The sequence below is a fragment of the Miniopterus schreibersii genome (genome assembly GCF_964146895.1).
Source record: "Miniopterus schreibersii genome assembly, chromosome: 3".
Classification (NCBI taxonomy): domain Eukaryota; kingdom Metazoa; phylum Chordata; class Mammalia; order Chiroptera; family Miniopteridae; genus Miniopterus; species Miniopterus schreibersii.
Window position 1 is genome coordinate 104,191,266 of NC_138103.1, and position 18,886 is coordinate 104,210,151.

The 18,886-nt window shown below is 54.3% G+C and overlaps 1 protein-coding gene across 1 annotated transcript in view; it reads left to right on the forward strand.

Annotated features, from left to right (window-relative positions):
- Positions 1-18,886, forward strand: part of IL31RA (interleukin 31 receptor A) — a 30,094-nt gene extending 11,208 nt beyond the window's left edge. The window contains exons 5-14 of the mRNA XM_081132607.1: positions 1,345-1,507; positions 6,220-6,299; positions 7,194-7,410; positions 9,644-9,826; positions 10,597-10,698; positions 11,453-11,599; positions 13,296-13,436; positions 15,162-15,255; positions 16,392-16,473; positions 18,183-18,886. Of these exons, the coding sequence (XP_080988733.1) occupies positions 1,345-1,507; positions 6,220-6,299; positions 7,194-7,410; positions 9,644-9,826; positions 10,597-10,698; positions 11,453-11,599; positions 13,296-13,436; positions 15,162-15,255; positions 16,392-16,473; positions 18,183-18,812 (1,839 nt within the window). The 3' untranslated portion in view covers positions 18,813-18,886. The remainder of the gene's footprint in view (positions 1-1,344; positions 1,508-6,219; positions 6,300-7,193; positions 7,411-9,643; positions 9,827-10,596; positions 10,699-11,452; positions 11,600-13,295; positions 13,437-15,161; positions 15,256-16,391; positions 16,474-18,182) is intronic.

Here is an 18,886-nt window from a genome sequence, read left to right on the forward strand (position 1 = left end):
GTTTATTTAAGCCTTTGGCACATTTTTTTCTAATTGCTTAATCTTTGCAAATATCCTATAAACAGGACACCACTATTTTTTATTTTTATAGATTAGGAATTGCAATGTAGAGAGCTAAATCACCTCTCCAAGATTTCAAGGGGTGTTAAGTTGCAGACCTGAGCCCAGGTTTTCTGGCTCCGAGCTCAGTCATTTCCTTGACAGTCCTTTAGCAACATCCAGAGCACCTTCTATGGCCTGGTCTAAGGGACTGCACCTTCCCAAAGTGAGTCCTGTGCACGCTCCCCAAAATGAGCCCAAGGCTGTTTCCAGGGTTTGATTTAGGCTTTGTACCAACATTTCTCTGATTCATCTCTTGAGACATATACAGCTTTGGGGAGCCGGATTCGGCACAAAGAACAGATTGTTAGAAACAAACCTGATGAAGTTGATGTTTTGTTTGGAGCCTGTTGCCTGTGTTGAGTTGGGGAAGTTTCAGGTTTAAGCCTGCGAGGCTCACCACGTGAAAGCCTGTGAGACCCACAGCCTTTCCCCTGTGGGTCTCGGGCTGTGAGCCGCAGGCTCCGGGGACTGCACTCGGCAGAGCTCTTGGGCACGAACTCGAGTGGACCCTGCAGGAAACCAAGCATGTCCAGGGGGGCCTAGCAACCCAGGAGGAAACAGTCAAAAGATTTTAAAAAACAAATATTACATATTTTATAAAACATGAAAAGCAGAACTTTGTTAGACTTCCTTGCTTGTGTTTTATGGATTAATATCGTTTTATTTTGATTTACTTGTGGTTGGCCTTCTCTCAAAGGTCAGTCTGGCTGAGCCCAGGTTTTCTGGCTCCGAGCTCAGTCATTTCCTTGACAGTCCTTTAGCAGCTGGGCCCCATGACTGAGGGGAGCTGGGAAGGCTCCTTGCCCAGAGACGAAGGCTCATCCCAAGTGATGTTCCCAGCAACCCTATTCTGCCCCGGCAGCATCTCGGGGCTGTTGGCAGAGGGTGTCAGGGAACTTGGGTTCAGCAGTGAGAGGCCCTCCCGTCGGCCCTACCTCCTTGCTGGGATGCCTTTTCACTGAGCTGCGAGCTCAGAAGGATCCCTCACACCAGCTCAGCAGCAGGAACCTCTGCCTCACTGGGTGGGGTTGGGGGTGGGGGTGGTGGCTCATGGGGTAACTCTCCTCCGTTTGGATGCAGACGGTCCCAGGCATGCATGGAGGTCTGTTTGTGAAAATTATATATTGTAAACATTGAGATCTAATGCTGCTAGTTCTGAAAAGGTAAGAGAGGGCTGGGGAGTAAAGAAGAAAAAGAGAGAACTGGTCTCCCGTCCAGCTCAAGGTCATCTCTGCCTTGCAGATGGAGGTCAACTTCACAGAAGGGATCTATGGAGACCAAACGTACAACCTCACGGGGCTGCAGGCTTTTGCGGAGTACGTGGTAACCCTGCGGTGTGCGACCGAGGAGTCCAGGTTCTGGAGCGGCTGGAGCCAAGCAAAACGGGGAACCACCAAGGAGGAAGGCAAGCGGGTCCCTCGTAATTCCCCTCCGCCTGCTCAGGGCCGGGGCAGCCTGGCCTGGTTGTGTGGGTTTGTCAGGTGTGGCACCTGGGGCTCAGGGAGCCCGCAGCCCCTGGGCCTGGGGGCAGAGAGGAAAGGCCCTGGGCGGATTAATGATATTAATCCTCTCTGCAGCACCCTCCCCTGACCTCAGGATGACCGGCTCCTCTCAGGGTGTTAGCTTCTTGTCCCAAAGACAAAAGGTCTGATCACAGCCTTAACCCTTTGCGGTCGTTTGTCTACTCTCAGCCGCTACCAAAGCTTTTTTACCGTTCCGGTCGTATGTCTGCTCTCAGCCACCACAGCAAGGGACCGTACGAATCTTAACTCTATTCATTCATATATCGGTTCATAATTTCTCTGAAAGCTCTTAATTCCGACCAGCACGACACCCATGTCCAAATTTAATACGACCGCAAAGGGTTAATTCTCTTGTACAGGCCTTGAAGTGTCCATGAAGGGACATACTATTTAGAGATCGCCTATGGTAAATTAGAGATATATACCGTAAACCCCGGAGCTATTACTATAAACATAAATCAAAGTAAAAATAAAAATATAATAAGGGGGAAAAGGCCACACCGTGCGTGACCACGCGGGAGAGAGAAAAGGAGCCGTGTTGACTGAAGTACGACATTTGGGGCCCGTGCTGTGTGACCGCGGACTTGCCTTAAATCCCAGCCTGGCTCCGGGGCGACTTCTGGCAAGACGCCTGTTCCCTGGGCCTCAGTTTCCTCACTGTCTGTCCCCCCTTTCCCGTAATGGAGTATAATTTGTAAAATGGAGTCAGTTGTGGTATCTACGTTTTAGCGTACTGTTTTAAAGACTAAATGAAATAATGTGCTTGGCCCATGCAAACGTTCAGTAGGTGCCAGATTTCCTGTCTCTATTTTTGACCCTCCGGGGAGCCCCCTCGGAGGTGAGGGAGCTGAGCTCCGGACACGCTGGCAGGTTGCTCCGGGCCTCTCGGCAGGTGCTGCCTTGCCTGCAGGTCAGGAGCCCTGGACGTCCGCTTCTCCCGCGGGTCGGATGGCCAGAAACCAGACCTGGCTTCGCGGCTGGTCGATGACTTCAGCTGCTTGGCTACGAGAAATTAGCCAAACAGTAGCTCTTGTTCTCTGGGTCCTTGGCTAATGGCATCCAGTCACCACTCATCCAGCAGAGTCGCCGCTGGAGACTCGTGCTTTTGTTTTCAGTCATTTTTTTTCAGGATCCAGGAGGAAATGAATGAAAATGCACCTCCTACCCCCAAGAGACCCCAGTGTCCCCTCTTCTCATTCACAAGCCACGAGTGTCCGTATTTCACAGGGAAACGCCAGTCACTGCCCAGCACCTCAAACTTTTTCTAGTTGTTGGAAAATAGTCCAAGTTGAAGCGTTACCTGTTTTCTTTTGGATTTCAATGTATTTTTAAACAATATATTTATTGATTTCAGAGAGAGGAAGGGAGAGGGAGAGAGAAACATCAGTGATGAGAGAGTCATTGATCAGCTGCCTCCTGCAGGCCCCCGACTGGGGATCGACCATGCAACCTGGTGCCCCGACCGGGAATTGAACCGACACCTCCTGGGTTGTAGGTCGATGCTCAACCTATGGCCGGGCTTGGATTTCAATGTATTGGTTATTCGGGTATTTATCACACTTCAGCAGATAGGTATTCGCTACGTGACACGTAATATATTCCAGTCGGGCTTCATTACTTACGAGCTTACGCCGCCAGGCAGCTTGTGCTTCAGAAGTGGAGGTACTGACGCTGGCTCCTGACTGCAGGGTGCGGGGATTAGATGCCACAGTTCAGTGGCACGGCTGAAGGCTCAGCAAGGGCACCGAGTGGCTGGGCTGTCACAGAAACAGCAGCAGCAAACGGTGACGACATCCTCCAAACAGCGGATGCCTTTGAATATGTAGATTTTTATTTTTTTTTTGCAGATTTGGAAAATTTTGTTCTTTCACAAATGCAGAATTAGTACTTTTCCCCTTGGATTAACGTCAAGTCCATTATTACCTCATGGTTGATGGAAGGATTACATGCTAGAGGCGGGGGTTTCACCAGCCCGGCATCTGCGGGAAGTCGGCAGGGGTGGGGACTGTCTCTCTGCAGGAACTTGCAGCCTCAGCGTGAACGGAAAATACTGATCAAATTCATTCGGCATCACCACCTGCTAAGACTGAATGGCTGCCTAGGGGATGCATCTAAGGAGCATTTAGCTCATGTTTCTAATCAAGTGACTGGGATGATCGATTTTAAATAATGTTTGTTTTTGCCTCTGTATACTCTTCCGATGAATACTGGGGGCTGGATTCTAATGAACACGTTGCCCTTAGATTTCATCCCTTGCTCCCAGTATTACTGCCCTGAGTCTGACTTCCCCGTAAGTGGAAGTGAGAGACTGCAGGTAAGAGACGGAGTTGGGGCTCTTCCAGTTGTGTGGTGGCCTTGAGGGTCTCGTGACCTTGTAGCCTTGTCCTAAGTCTGCCTTTGGGAGGAACCCTGTCTCCGCTCATGTCTCCTTGGCTTGTGAACAGGCAGAAACTAGGCTGTTGCTCCCATCTGAGGAGGCTGAGTACTGGCTGTCCTGGCTTTTGGTTCAATAAGAGCTTTGGGAATCTCCTGCCAGGGCTCTTAGGACACATCCCAGTGGAATGCAGATGAGATCATACCTACAGCCTAAGCCATTCCAACTACTTACATGGAATTATAGCCGATCTCCCGGGAGACTCGGGGCTCACAGCTGGCTGGGTTCAATCTCCTGGGAGACTCGGGGCTCACAGCTGGCTGGGTTCAATCTCCTGGGAGACTCGGGGCTCACAGCTGGCTGGGTTCAATCTCCCAGGAGACTCGGGGCTCACACACAGCTGGCTGGGTTCGATCTCCTGGGAGACTCGGGGCTCACACAGGCGGGTTCGATCTCCTGGGAGACTCGGGGCTCACAGCTGGCTGGGTTCAATCTCCCAGGAGACTCGGGGCTCACACACAGCTGGCTGGGTTCGATCTCCCGGGAGACTCGAGGCTCACACACAGCTGGCTGGGTTCGATCTCCTGGGAGACTTGGGGCTCACACACAGCTGGCTGGGTTCGATCTCCCGGGAGACTCGGGGCTCACACACAGCTGGCTGGGTTCGATCTCCTGGGAGACTCGGGGCTCACACAGGTGGGTTCCATCTCCTGGGAGACTCGGGGCTCACACACAGCTGGCTGGGTTCGATCTCCCGGGAGACTCGGGGCTCACACACAGCTGGCTGGGTTCGATCTCCTGGGAGACTCGGGGCTCACACAGGCGGGTTCCATCTCCTGGGAGACTCGGGGCTCACACACAGCTGGCTGGGTTCGATCTCCCGGGAGACTCGGGGCTCACACAGGCTGGGCTGCCCACACATTGTTTACTGTGAGAGCAGCTGTAGAAAGGTGACTGTCTCTCATGACGCGACAGGTACTGACTGCACTGCCCTTTGGCTCGTTTGTCGACATGAGGAACTTGTCTTCGGTGAGGGTTCAGTAGTTTCACTTGAAGACACTTTGTCACCAGAAATCAGAGAGACCCCTGAGAACAATCTCTCAGGACTAAACTGGCCCAGGTCTGGGCCAGACCCCTTTCCCTGCAGACCTGATGACAATATCCTCAGCCGTGTGGTCTCCCCAAGAAAGAGTTCAGGGTGCGTCACCCACAGCTTTAACTGGGGCATTTATCTCATTTCTCCAGTCACCGGCCTCGAGGCAGACTCTCGGCTTCCTCTCGTGGCTGAAGCATGTGGGTCGGTCTCCAGTCAAAGCTCAGCATTTGAAAGTTTAGGTGCATGTCAGAGGGTCATGTTACAAACTGCCAGCCACCCACTCCTTGCCCAGACTCCCCCGAGACAAGAGCTATAGTCCAGAGATCAAGCGACACGTAAATTCCTCTCCTTTTTGTGAGTTGTGTCCCGTGGTCAGGTCACTGCGCTGTCCCACGTTACCCTGCTCTTTGGAGAGGTGCGTGGACCGGGTCGAACACCTTCCCCTGCGTTTTCCATGCGTGTGCCCGGCTGTGATCCACACGCTGGCCTTCACGTCTCCCTGTGCCTGTTTCGATACGTTCCACTTACGGGCTCACTGCCCTTAGCCCGAAAGCGCTCGCCTCTGCCTGCGGTTCCTGGGCTGGTCTCCGTCCGGCCTGAGGAACCCGCAGCTCCGCGCTCTTCCTGCCGGAGGCCCGCGTGAGCTTAGAGCCCAGAGAGGGACGCAGTGCAGCCTTTCCCTGCTGCTCTCGTCTTTAATTCCTTCTCATTCTGTGTAACGTCGGAAGTTTCCAGCTTCAGCCTTTTGGGAGGTGGATATGGTATAAATTAGATCTATTTCCTCGTCAGTTATCTTCCCCCGCTGCGTAGATGCTAAGCCTTGGAGGACGTGCAGTGTCGCATGTCAATCCAGATTTGAGCGATAAATGCTGTCACGGTGGGGTCTGTCGTCCCTCCTTTCTAACCTTACAGTAAGTCACCAGATCCAGGAGGAGTTTAGCGTTTACCTTTTGCTGATTCCAGTCCTTCAGCCACGACACCCTGACCTCACTGGTTACGGCAGTGCTGCTCCCACGGGCTCCCACGAGCAAACCCTTCCCACTTTCTCCAAAGGTGGCAGTTACCCCTCAAGGCTCCCGTGGGACCCCCTCCTGTCGGTGCTGAGCCTCGCTCTGTTCTTACAGCTCCCGTTGGCCTGGACCTGTGGCGAGTCCTGGGACCTGCCCGGGAAGATGGAAGGCGGCCTGTGACCCTGCTGTGGAAGGTGACGCTCTCCGGCTATTTCCCTTGTTATAACCCTCGGTCTCTTACGCCTCGGGGAGCTGTGATTCTTGAACTTTGACCTCCAGAATTTCCTTCCCAAGAGGCTTCATGATGCCCCTGATCTCACGGTGGTTTCCTAGCTCACAGAGCCTTGTAGGTCACCTTGTAGGTGGCCTGAGTGTGCATTCGAGACCGTGGCCCCACCGTCCCTTCGTCTGAAACACAGACGTTTGGGGCAGGTGCAGAGTCAGGCTCCTGGCCTTCTGGTGAAAGCCCTGCACCCGAGGTGATGTACGTTTAAGGCTGAAGAGAAGAGCTTGGCTTGGAGCCCCTGGGTCATCTTAGGCTTCTCACCAACAATTTAGGACTGAGAGGCAGCCCATCTGAGCTGGGGAGCCTGGGGTGCCTGGTCCGAGGAGGCGGGCTCCCCCTCACAGAGGGTGCGGAGATAGGAGGCAAGGGGTAGGGGCACAGGGACTCTCACCCTGGGGCTTCCAGGCAAGGGGTGACCCGGGGCCAGAGCAGACTTGGGGTTGGCTCAGCGTCTCAGCTGATGATCTTCTGTCCGTGTGGGGTGGAGGGGAAGGTACGGCCGGGAGGAAACGGGGCCGGCTTGCTTACACCGGCGCCGGCCTGCTCCCAGCTGGCCTCATGGAATTAGACGTATGTTGGTGTTGACACCGCGGGACCGTCCAGCAGATCCCCTCTTCTGGCCCTTGAAGGTTTGACGTCACGGCACAGGGTGCGCTGCTCATCCCAGGACGGTCCACGTTATTTGGCCTGCGCGTAGTTTAGCATCTCAGAGTGAACATTACCCCCCCACCACCATTTATCACCCGCTCAGTGCCTTTCCTTTTCTGTTTTTGGTAATAAGCTTGGTCTCCTCCCTGTTCAGAAGGCCAGAGGAGCCCCGGTCCTGGAGAGAACACTTGGCTACCACATATGGTACTTTCCAGAAAACACCACCAACCTCACGGAGACGGCGAACACCACCCACCAGCAGCTCGAACTGGTTCTGGGCGGCGAGGCCTATTGGGTGTCCGTGGTCTCCTATAATTCCCTTGGCCAGTGTCCAGCGGCCACCCTGAGGATCCCGGCTGCCAGTGAAAAGGGTGAGTCCAGTGTCAGCTTCTTACAGAGATGGTCGCCCGTCCAGGTGGCCAGGAGGTCCCGCCCTCTCCAGGGCTGCTGCTTCTCTTGGGTCAGAATGGAAGCGAAGTAGAGACTTTTCAGGCTCCGGTAGGAAGAGTGAGATCTGGTAATTAACGGGCCCTCGAAATAGCCTTCCTTGGGAGCAGGGCCGCGCTGAAAGCCAGACTTCGTAAACGATGAGACGCAGTCGCCGCCTGCAAGCTCCGGCGCGGCTCGTGTCTGCCCCGGGCTGAGCGAGCGGCGGGGCCGCGGTGCCGAGCCCTGAGAGCGCTCACAGCTGCGGCGTTCCTCCCGGCGGCCGACCCCCTTCCGAAACCTTCCCTCGCAGCACCGACCACGTCCGCCCCAGCCTTGCTTTGCTCACTCGTATTTTTTTCTTCTTCTCTTTTCTTCTTTTATAGCGGCTCTATTTGTTATTATATTAATTTTTTAAAATTTATCTACTCGTGTTTTCTTTGCTCACTCTGCTGTTCGTCCCCCGCTCCACTCGACTACCAAGTCAGGGGGACTCCTCGGCCTGCACTTGCCGGTGAACCTCTCGTCCTACTTCTGTAACGTTTCACAGTTTCCAGGCAAACTCGCTTTACATCCTGTTTTAGAATAAAACCCCCTTTTTAAAATTCTTATTTGAGGAGTTGTAGGCAGCAGATCCTCCTGCTTTATTTTCCTCTGAACCGTCCCTAAAATTATGCTAAACTCGCACGGGGTTTTTGGGTTCTTCCCCGTTCTGCAGGGACTTGCTTTGCGCTGATCAGAAGCGTTAGCGTGACCATCGGCAGCAACGGCCCCAGACCAGGTGTAGGCAAACCTGGCCTGACCCCAGCTTTTACAAATAAAGTTTCACTGGGACACAACCACACCCATTTGTTTACATAGTGTCCCTGCCTCCTGTCCAGCAGGGGCGGAGTTGAGTGGCTTGTGACAGAGACATCTGGCCTGCAAACTCTGAAATATTTATTTTTTGGCTCTTTATTTACTATTTCTTTTTACAGAGGTTTATGGACGCCTGTGTTAGACATATAAGAAAGCAGTGTTTTATAGAACTTTGCTTAATAAAGTGGAGTCAACCGGAGAACAGTTATAATCACTGTTGTAAGTCTAGCGATCATTGAGTATGAGGCCCAGTGTTGTCCATCAGTGTCTGTCACACGGCACTAAGATGACACAGGTTAACCTCATGTTACCCTTGAAGCAGCCCCCGAAGTCGACGCCATTAGAACCAATTATGATGAGGCTGGGAGTCAGGAAAGCTTGGTGATCGGCCTGTGGTCTCCCAGGTGAGACTCAGGCCCACGCCTGTGTGACTCCAAGTGCGCACAAGAGAAATGACCCAGGACCTTGGACTTGGAGCTAATAGGTGACTTAGAACTGCAGTCACAGGTGCTGTGTGAGGCTGACCCGTGACTCCCTCGCCTCCGTGGGCCTCCACCTCCCATCGTTACAATTAGGGAACGGAGCAGACACACCTCCAGGCTCCTCTGGCCTGAGCTCCCCTGAGTTCTGGGCGACCTTGGCCCCGGGCAGGTGCAGAGCAGAGGGGCCTCTGTGCTCAGGGGCAGAGGCGGAGGGAGGGGCTGAGGGGGAGCAGAGTGGCATCTGAGACCTGGAGTCGCTGGCCCTGGAGTGACTGAGCTTCACGCCGGTCACAGGAAAGCACAGGTGTTGACAGTCAGAGCCCCTTCCCCAGGGAGGCTCCCTGTCTCCTCCTGCCCCTGGGGCTGTGTTGAATTTGGAGAAACTGCTCATACATTTTTTGCTGAATGACGGAGGACCGGTAATGAGTGCATATTTCATAGAATGAGGATTTGGAAACTGGTCTCCCAGCTCCCCTCACACTGCCTCAGGATCGTGGTGACTGAAATCCCACCTTTAGAGATTGAGCCTGGGTCTCAGGCTCGCTGTCATCTAGACCTGCAGAGACACCTGCTGAAGGCAAGTTCTTTTAGTCACCAGTATCGCAGTGAGAGGACATTCTGCGGAGATGAAGAAACATCCAGGGGGCACTCGATCACTGAAGGTGGGGTGAGGGAAAGGGACAGTCGAAGGCGTGAAAGTACCACCGTGGGATGGGGGTCAGCAGGGGCGGTCCTGAGCTCTGACCTTCTTCACCACCTGGTGTGAGCGGTGCCGAGGTGGTGGGTTGGAGGTGAGCTGGTGGCTGTGAGCAGTGCTTTTCCTTCCCTCCCCCTGCAGCGTTTCCGTGCATCGAGGCCATGCAGGCCCAACTCTCTGGGGACCAGCTGGTGGTGGCGTGGCAGAGCTCCGCCCTGGACACGGACGCGTGGATGGTGGAGTGGTTCCCAGATTTGGACCCTGAACCCGCCGCCCTGTGCTGGGAATCGGTGTTTGGGGCCAGGAACTGGACGATCCGGCAAGGTAGCCACTGAGGACCCCACACGCTCCTCCTGAGTAGATTCCGCTTGACAAGCTGGCGAGTGCACGTTTCGTGGCGTTTCCCTGCGTTTCCCGGCAGCGCTGGGACAAGGCGCCGTGGGTGTCAGACCATGTCCAGGGCCTGTTTCCCGGTGGGAAGCGTCCTCTTCATTCCGCCATCAGAGACCTCTTCCCAGATACCACGACCACGTGGGTGACCCCAGAGTGTGTGTCCATCTGTCCTACCCAGGGGCCCCTCAGTCTGGCTGGGCCCCTTCCCCAGGTGACTGATGCAGGGAAGAGCCTTCTCTTCAAGGACGTCCCTGATCCTGTAAGACACACGAGTGAGGCTGTATCCCCCTAGTCCCGTCAGCCCAAACTTCTCCTAATACTCAGCCACATCCACACGAAGACTACCTGTGAGGGGCGCAGGCGACAGAGGAACTGAAGAATTCAGGGTGGCACGCCGTGGACAGCACCCATGTCCTACGGCAAGACCAGTGATGGAGAGAAGCCTGACCTCTTTCCTCTCCCTTCCTGGGGGCTCTGGCATTTCATCAGAGGGGTGCGGGTTCAGTTCTCAGAATTAATTTGAAAATGTTAGAACTGGAATAGACGTTAGAGAGCATCCAACCTAACCTCCTTACTTTCCAGATGAGGAAATGTGGAGGAATAGAATATCTTCTATAAGTCTTAGGTCGTAACTCTCAGTCTAGCATTCTTTCTACATGCCACACCCTTCACTTAATGCTTGTTTCTCTCTCTTTTTACAGATAAACTAACACCTTTCTGGTGCTACAACATCTCTGTGTATCCCGTGTTGCAAGACCGAGTGTGCGAGCCATACTCTGTCCAGGCTTACGCCAAAGAAGGCGGTATGTGCGGACAGGGGCCCGTGGGGGAAGGAAACGCTGGGCCCGTCCAGCCTTCGGCTGAGGCCAGGATGCCTGTGGGCTTGGAGCTTGTCCTGCCTCACCTGGCGTATGCAGTGGCTCCATGTGCTGACGCGGTGGAGGTCAGGTTAGAGACGCGCCGAATTTCAAAGCAGGGTAGACATTAGGGATCATCAAGTCCAAGCCTCTCATTTCACAAATGGAAAGTTGAGGCTCAGACAGATGAGATGACTTCCCAGAGTCACCACAGAACTGAGAAAACAGCGCAGAAGTAATGTTTAGTTAAGACCAAGTTAGAGACTCTACGGAGTTGATTCTAAGTTGGAGACGCTCGAAGATTATTTCTAATTGCGTAGCAATAAGCAAGGGTCTTACTGGTGAACCTCGCAGACTTCATTTTGATCTTTCTGGAAGTTAACATCTTCCAGACTCAACAGTGGAAAATACATCGTCTCCCACAGTAGCCCATGGACGCAGCTCTTCGACTGTTTGGTCATGTGTAGGGCAGACGTGACAGGAACAGCTGGGTGTCCAATCAGAGTGAGGTCCATGAGAAAGTCTCTCTTCCCTCCTGTTCAGGATGGGTGACTACAGAGAACAATCTTCCCAGACGAGTCGATCCATCAGCCCCTCCCTGCCCCACCTCCAACACAGGCATTGGTCTGAGGACTGGACAGAGCCCCGTGGGGGCAGGACCTGCTGGGCCGATTCACGGTTTACCCTCTTTCTTGTAAAGTTCCATCGGCAGGTCCCGTGACCAAGGCGGAGAACATCGGTGTGAAGGCAGTCACCATCACGTGGAAGGAGATTCCCAAAAATCAGAGAAACGGTTTCATCCGCAACTACACCATATTTTACCAAGCAGAGAATGGGGAGGAATTCTGTAAGTGCGCTTCTAGCCAAGCTGAAGAACCCCAGAGCCCCGAATAGAGGCGACAGCTCGACCGGCCACGGGGTGGCTGCAGCCTCCGACAGGCCCCTTAGCTTCCCTGAGCCTTTCTGAAAATGGGGCCAAGTGCACCTACCTGCTGAGGTTTTTGGAATCAAATGAGAGTGGAGTTTCGGTATCTGAATGTGCTGTAGGAGCCGGAGGGGTTAATATGATGTGCCCTGGCCAGGCGGGGACAGGCTTCCTCTTACTCCAGGTGGGATTTGCCTGGACCACGGTGCAGGGTGGACAGACCCTGTCTGGTGGCACTTACCTCAGCGAAGGGCCCTTTCCTGAGACGCCTACTGTCCGCTGCCAAATCATACGACTTTCTTGAAACTACAGTACCTGCTGACATCCTAATTTCTGGGCTAAGCTTAGATTTCTGTAAGGCTGAGTTTTTGTTGTGATAAAATACGTAAAATGTACCATTTACACATTTGGAAGTATACATTAGGGGGCATGAAGTACATCCATGATGTTACGTGTCCATCGCCACTTCCTGTTTCCATCCCACTCGGTCACTTCCTGGCCCCTCTTCCCACGGCCCCTGGCACACAGAACCCCTTTCTGTCTCTACAGACCTACCTGTTCTGGAAATTTCATATGCATGGAGTCATGCCCGACGCGGCCTTTTGTGTCGGGCTTCTTTCACTCAGCGCGGTGTCTGAGGCTTACCCAAGTCGTGGTGCGTGTTGGTACTTCATCCCCTTTTCTCGCCGAATAATGTTTTGTTGCGTGGACAGTCCACATTGGTTTAGCCACTCACCAGCTGATGGACATTTGGGTGGCTTCTGCCTTTTGGCTCCTGTGATTAATGCTCCTGTGGACACTGCACAATGGGGTCTTGGCAGGTCTGTGTACAAATGTCTGTTTGAGCCCCTGCTTTTAATTCTTTGAGACACAGGAGAGGAGCTGCTGGGTCACATGATAATTGTAGTTTAGCTACTGGAGAACCACCGAGCTTTTCCACAGGGGCTGCACCATTTCACAGCAAGGTTCCGGGGTTCCGATTTCTCCATCCTCACCAACACTCCTTACTTTCTAATTCAAAAACGATTGTCGCTATCCTGGTGGGTACGAGTGCTGTCTTAATGTGGTTTTGATTTGCATTTTCTTAGTAACTAATGATGTTGAACATCTCTGCATGTGCTTTTTGGTCATCTGTATATTTTCTTAGGAGAGAGTTGCCATCTCCTTGCCCATTTTTAAGTTGAGTTGTCTTTTGGTTATTGAGTTGTAAGAGGTTTTAAAAAATATATTCTGGATTCAAGTTCCTTATCAAATGCATGATTTGAAATATTTTTTCCTATTCTGTGGGTTGTCTTTTCATGCTGGTAGTGTCTTTTGATGCACAAAAGCTTTGAATCTTGATGAAGTCTAGTGCAATCTATTTTCTTTTGAGCCTGTGTGTTTGGTGTCACATCTAAGAAACTGGCCAAAATCAGGACCAAGTAGATTTGTCCTATGTTGTCTTCTAAGAGTATTATAGTTTGAGTTCTTGTATTTAGGTCCCTGACCCACCTTGATAAAGCTAATTTAAGGAGGACATGGGTAGAGGGGTTGGGTATGCGATGGCCAAGCCTGGCCCTAGCATTCTAATTTTGGTGTTTCTCGGCTGTGGTGTTTGACGTCCGCATTTTTTCTTCAGCCACAACGGTCAACTCCAGCCTCCTGCAGTACAGCTTGGAGTCTCTGACCCGAAAGACCTCTTATACTGTCCAGGTCATGGCCAGCACCAGCGCTGGGGGCACCAACGGTACCAGGATCAGCTTCAAAACACTGTCAATCAGTGAGTATGTCCTTCCAGCTCCTCAGCTTCTCTCCTAGGCTGGCAAGAGATGGTGTTTTCCAGAGGCAGGGGAGCCAGTGGGAGAGCAGTGCCTGCGTGAGAGCAGCCATCTGCTCTCGGGCTCATGGACCTTCCCGGGAGGCTTGTGGGGGTGAGCAGAGAGGAGGGAGGGCAGAACTGGGGGAGACTGGCCATCTGGCTCCTTCCTCATGAAGGAACAGCCAGGCAGGCGTGGCTCAGTGGTTGGGCGTTGACCTATGAACCAAGAGGTCAGGGTTTGATTCCTGGTCAGGGCACATGCTGGGGTTTTGGGCTGCATCCCCCAGCGGGGGGGCGTGCAGGGGGCAGTCGATCAGTGACTCTCTCATCATTGATGTTTCTCTCTCTCTCCCTCTCCCTTCCTCTGAAATCAACAAAAATATATTTAAAAAACAAATAAATAAATAATGAAAATGAAGGAACACATTTTGTAGTAACACCTAAAAAGAATCAGCCCTAAATCTTCTGGAAATCCCCTTGCTCATCGCGTCTTCAACAGAATGGAGACGGCCTCACAGGTCTGGAATGTGGAGCATGGGATGTTTTTACTTAGAAAACACGCTCTCTTTTTATGGGCTCACATTGCGTTTTTGGAGTTCTTTTTGAAATTGCTATTTAAAATCTTTTGAAATTGTGCTGTACTTTCACAACACTAGGCGCCAACTGTAGTAGCTGATGGCATTTCCCTCAGGGGTCGAACTGAGAGTGAGCGGCCTTTGAGCCTGGCAGCTCCTTAGTCTTGGTCTGCAGATCACAGAGCTCCCATCGTCGAGTCCCTCCCATCTGGCCTCCACATGGCAGCCAGAGTTTAGAACCCCAGGCCCCTGCTTGCAGCCCACCAGTGGCTTCTGTTGTATTTTACGCCTTACCCGAGGGTATGTTTTTATTGCTTTTCAAAGTGAGTGGGGGGGGAGAGAGAGACAGACATCGATGTAACAGAGACACATCAACTGGTTGCCTCTCGCACACACCCCAACTGGGTCCGGGGGTCGAGCTTGCAAAGCAAGGTAAGTGCCCTTGGCTGGAATGGAACCCGGGACCCCTCAGTCCGAGGACAGGTGCTCTAACCACTGAGCCAAACTGGCCAGGGCTGTTGTATTTTAAATGAAATCCAAACTCCCTTGAGTAGCTTTCAGGGTTTGGCGCCTGCCCCTTGCTGACCTGTCTCCCACCACTTCCTGCTGCTGTTAATGCTCCTGAACTTGCCCCTGTTTCCAGGCTTTTGCATTTGCTGCTGCTTCTGCCTGGGAAGCTTTCCCCGTATTTTTGCAGGGTGGTTCCTTCTCATTATTAACATGAGCTCCAGTTTCACTTCTCAGAGAAGCCCGTGTTGTCTATCATCTGAATTCTTCTCCTGGAACATAAGCCCAGCGAGACCAGGGATCCCGTAGTTCCTGTCTATTGCCGCTTGTTTTATTACCCAGAGCGTTGTTTGCCCAAAAGACAGTCACTAAACGGATGAAGCTGGAGCCTGTGAGCACGATGTCTGTCGCTGTCATCCAGGGAGAGCTGGGTGGGAGCCGCAAACACCAAGTTTTCTTTTTTAATTGAACGAACATGCATGAATTGAAAGGAAATAGTACGGAAGTGTTGCCGATGCTCCTGAAAGAAGGAAGTTAACCTTTGATGTTTACCAAGAACCTGAGGAGCGGGCCCCTGCTGACCCCTGCTCTCCCTTTCCCGAAGGCGTCCTGGAGATTTGCCTCGTCGCCGCTCTGGTCGGAGGAGGGCTGCTTATTTTCACCGTCCTGACTGTGGGGTATAGTCTCAGAAAACCCAAGTGAGTGTGGCCAACTGGCATGCACCCTCAGAACCAGGGCTGGGGGCAGGGGAAGGTCTCGGTGGAGGAGGGCGGGCCACCACCGAGGAGGTGCCCGTTCGTTTACTATCTGCTTCAATCCATTGAGTTTATTATGTACCGTGGCTCACAGAGTTCTGACCAACAAGAGGACCGTCCCCACCCACAGCCCCGTGCACCAGGCCCAGGCTTTTCTGAGGCCCCCAGGGGAGGGGAGTACAAGCAGCCCCACAGGCTTTATCCACTGAGTTCGGCATCTGAGAGCAGAGTTGGGAGAAGGCCCTTTCTCTCGGTGTCTAGAGGGGTCCCTGGCAGCAGCAGGAGGACTCAAAGCCATGAGCTCCTCTCCTGGGCAGGGCCGGGAGCTGTGGACCCCTGGACCGTGGAGTTAGGGTGCTGGCCAGCCATGTGCTCGGCTCAGCTCCTGACTGGTGGTGGGGTGTAGGAAGGCTGGCTGCAGGGGCATTGGTCCTGCCTCCTGGCCACTGTGGGAAGCAAGCTTGTCTTCAGGGTCTTGGCTGTCCCCAGAGAGCCTCCTGCTACCCTGGAGGTCAACGGCTCCTTCCCTGGGAGGCCTCTCTCTCCAGAATCGCACATCGTGGGCCACCTCTGCCGAGCAGCTGTGCTTGGTCACGGTCACGCCAATGTCAGCCTCAGCTCCCGAATGCAGGCTGTAACCAAGTCACTAGCACAAATTCACATGCGCTTTGCATGTCTAACAAGTTTCCGGTGATGCCGCTGCTGGCTGGGACCATGCTCCGAGAACCCCCCAACTAAAGTGTGGGCAGCTTTTAATGTTTAGAGCCCTGCTCTTCCCAGAGGACGAACCTCAGCGAAGTGGCCCCCGATGGTGATGTCTGTAGCAGGGGTGGGGAGGGAAAGGTAGGAGAAGCTGTGTGTGGGGACAGGTCTCCTCCTGTCATGTCCCAGGGTGACTGGCAATTTCACCCCCAAATGGCTGCACTTTCCCAGTCTGAGCCGGAGGCCGGGAGCCTGCCCTTGTTTCATAGGAAGCCACGCGGTTCCCGTCAGCAAAGCCCCCCGTTTCGGCCCTGCCGTCCCATCCACGTAAGATGGCTTTGGACTCACTCCTGTTTGAAAACCCTGTCTCTTCTCAGCAAGTTGAAGCACCTGTGTTGGCCTGATGTTCCCAACCCTGCTGAGAGCAGCATTGCCACGTGGCATGGAGGGGACCTCAAGGTGAGAACCCTGTTTCTGTTTAGGGAGTCACTGAGCGGGTGGTCGTAGGAGCTGGGTCTTGCTGGGCTGAGCTCTGTGCAGAGAGGACCTGAGGGTCCAGCAGCGGCTGGACGTGGATCAGCCTTCCCGGAAACACTCTGACCTCAGTCTCTGGACAGAAGGAAAGGATGTCAGCAGGCTTACAGGCACCCAGCCTGTGCTGGGCATGGACCGGTCCTACCATGGATGCCACAGGAGAAAGACACTGGTCCCACTCTCAAGGACCTAATTAGGGAGCAAGAGAGCCTGGCTATTTGAGGTCATTTGAAAAGCAGCCAAGGGGACCTAGGGGCCACATGGAGACCCTGAGGGGACACCCATGTGCAGTGTCCAAGGGCTGGGGAGGGCTGCCCCAAATTGTTTTTCTCAGATTGGGAGAGTCATCAAGTTTTAACTGGCAGGGGCCTTTTTTATTGAATGACACCGAAGCAGAAACCCTCCTTTTTTATGAGTTTTACACTGAAAACTGTTGTGAACATGTTAAGGTTGAATTTCTTGCTTAAGTAAAAATAAGCCTGATGAAATATAACCCACACATCCTTATCATTGAACGACTGTTTCTGGTATTTCTTGGTGCCCGAATTTTTAATATGAGCCTTTGTTTAAACTTGGAAGTCTCTCTTTAACATGGACACTTTAAAAGTTATTTTTACTTAGTTATTTTCATTTTTGTTAGTTTTGTATTTATGTTTGTTTTCTTCTCTCCTTCATCAGTCCTGCAGGCCCCTATTGACGTCCCTCCTTGTTAAGAGTTACTAGGAGAGTAAATGAGTTCACAGGCAGCACTGTTTGTCTGAAGCGTTTTGTAGTCTGTAGCTCTGGCCCCTGGGCAGGACTTACGGTCACTCACTGGGTGCCAGGCACCGGGGGCTCTGGCGATACAGAGATGACAGAGCTGACATCGTGCCTGCCACGGGGCCACCCTGAGCTCTGATGGGGGGCAGTGGTGTGTCTGTGATCACGGTTTCCCCCTGTGAGGGTCTGCCTGTGATGCCGCCCTCTTGGCCAGGGTGCGCCTAGACTGTGGGCAATGGCCTTGAGGTCTTGGGAGGAGAAACTCTGCAGGCGGAGGGCGCTTCCTCGAGAATGGGCCTCTCTTGTCCTGCTCCCATGGACGGGCCTGGAGGGGACGGGCCTCTCTTGTCCTCCCACGGACGGGCCTGGAGGGGACAGGCCTCTCTTGTCCTCCATGGACAGGCCTGGAGGGGACGGGCCTCTCTTGTCCCGCTCCCATGGACGGGCCTGGAGGGGACGGGCCTCTCTTGTCCGGCTCCCATGAACGGGCCTGGAGGGGACGGGCCTCTCTTGTCCTCCATGGACAGGCCTGGAGGGGACGGGCCTCTCTTGTCCTCCATGGACAGGCCTGGAGGGGATGGGCCTCTCTTGTCCCGCTCCCACGGACGGGCCTGGAGGGGACGGGCCTCTCTTGTCCTCCATGGACAGGCCTGGAGGGCACGGGCCTCTCTTGTCCTCCATGGACGGGCCTGGAGGGGACGGGCCTCTCTTGTCCGGCTCCCACCCACGGGCCTGCACGGGACGTGCCTCCACGCTGGCCTCTGGGAGGAACACAGGGGGCTGGTCACAGGCGGGGTGTTGGGAGCCCAGTGAGCTTTTGGTTACTCATGTGGAGCCCCCAGATGGCCATCGGGGGTGTCCCTTCCCTTTTCCAGGATAAGCCGAACCCGAAGGAGGCTGACGACCCCACGAGCACGGAGGACGAGCGGATTCTAAAGCCCTGGCCGGCCCCCAGCGACCTCATTGACAAGTTGGTGGTGAACTTTGAGAACTTTCTGGAAGAGGTTTCCGCAGAGGAACCGGGAAAGGGCCAGGAACAGGCGCCGGGAGGGGAGAGGAACGAGTATGTGGCCGCCCCTTACTGCGCCCCCGCCCAGAGGCCCGTGGAACCGCCCACTGCAGCCGAGGCCCCGCCCACCGCAGCTGAGGCCCCGCCCACTGCAGCCGAGGTCCCGCCCACTGCAGCTGAGGCCCCGCCCACTGCAGCCGAGGCCCCGCCCACTGCAGCTGAGTCCCCGCCCACTGCAGCCGAGGTCCCGCCCACTGCAGCTGAGGCCCCGCCCGCCGCAGCCGAGGCCCCGCCCACTGCAGCCGAGGCCCCGCCCGGAAAGGCCCGGCGCCTGCGCCCTGGGAGGCGGGAGGGCGCGGGCCCAGGAGCCGGGGAGCCGCATCCTTCTGCGCGGGGCGGGGAAGGGGCAGCAAACCCCTACTTGAAAAATTCGGTGACAACCAGGGAGTTTCTCGTGTGCGAGGGGCTCCCAGACCCGCCCCCGAGAGGGATCTAGGGGCCTCCGGCCGCACCCTCGGTCTCCGCGGGGAGTGGGAGCCCGTCCCGCCTCCCACGCCCCGCGTTGGAGGG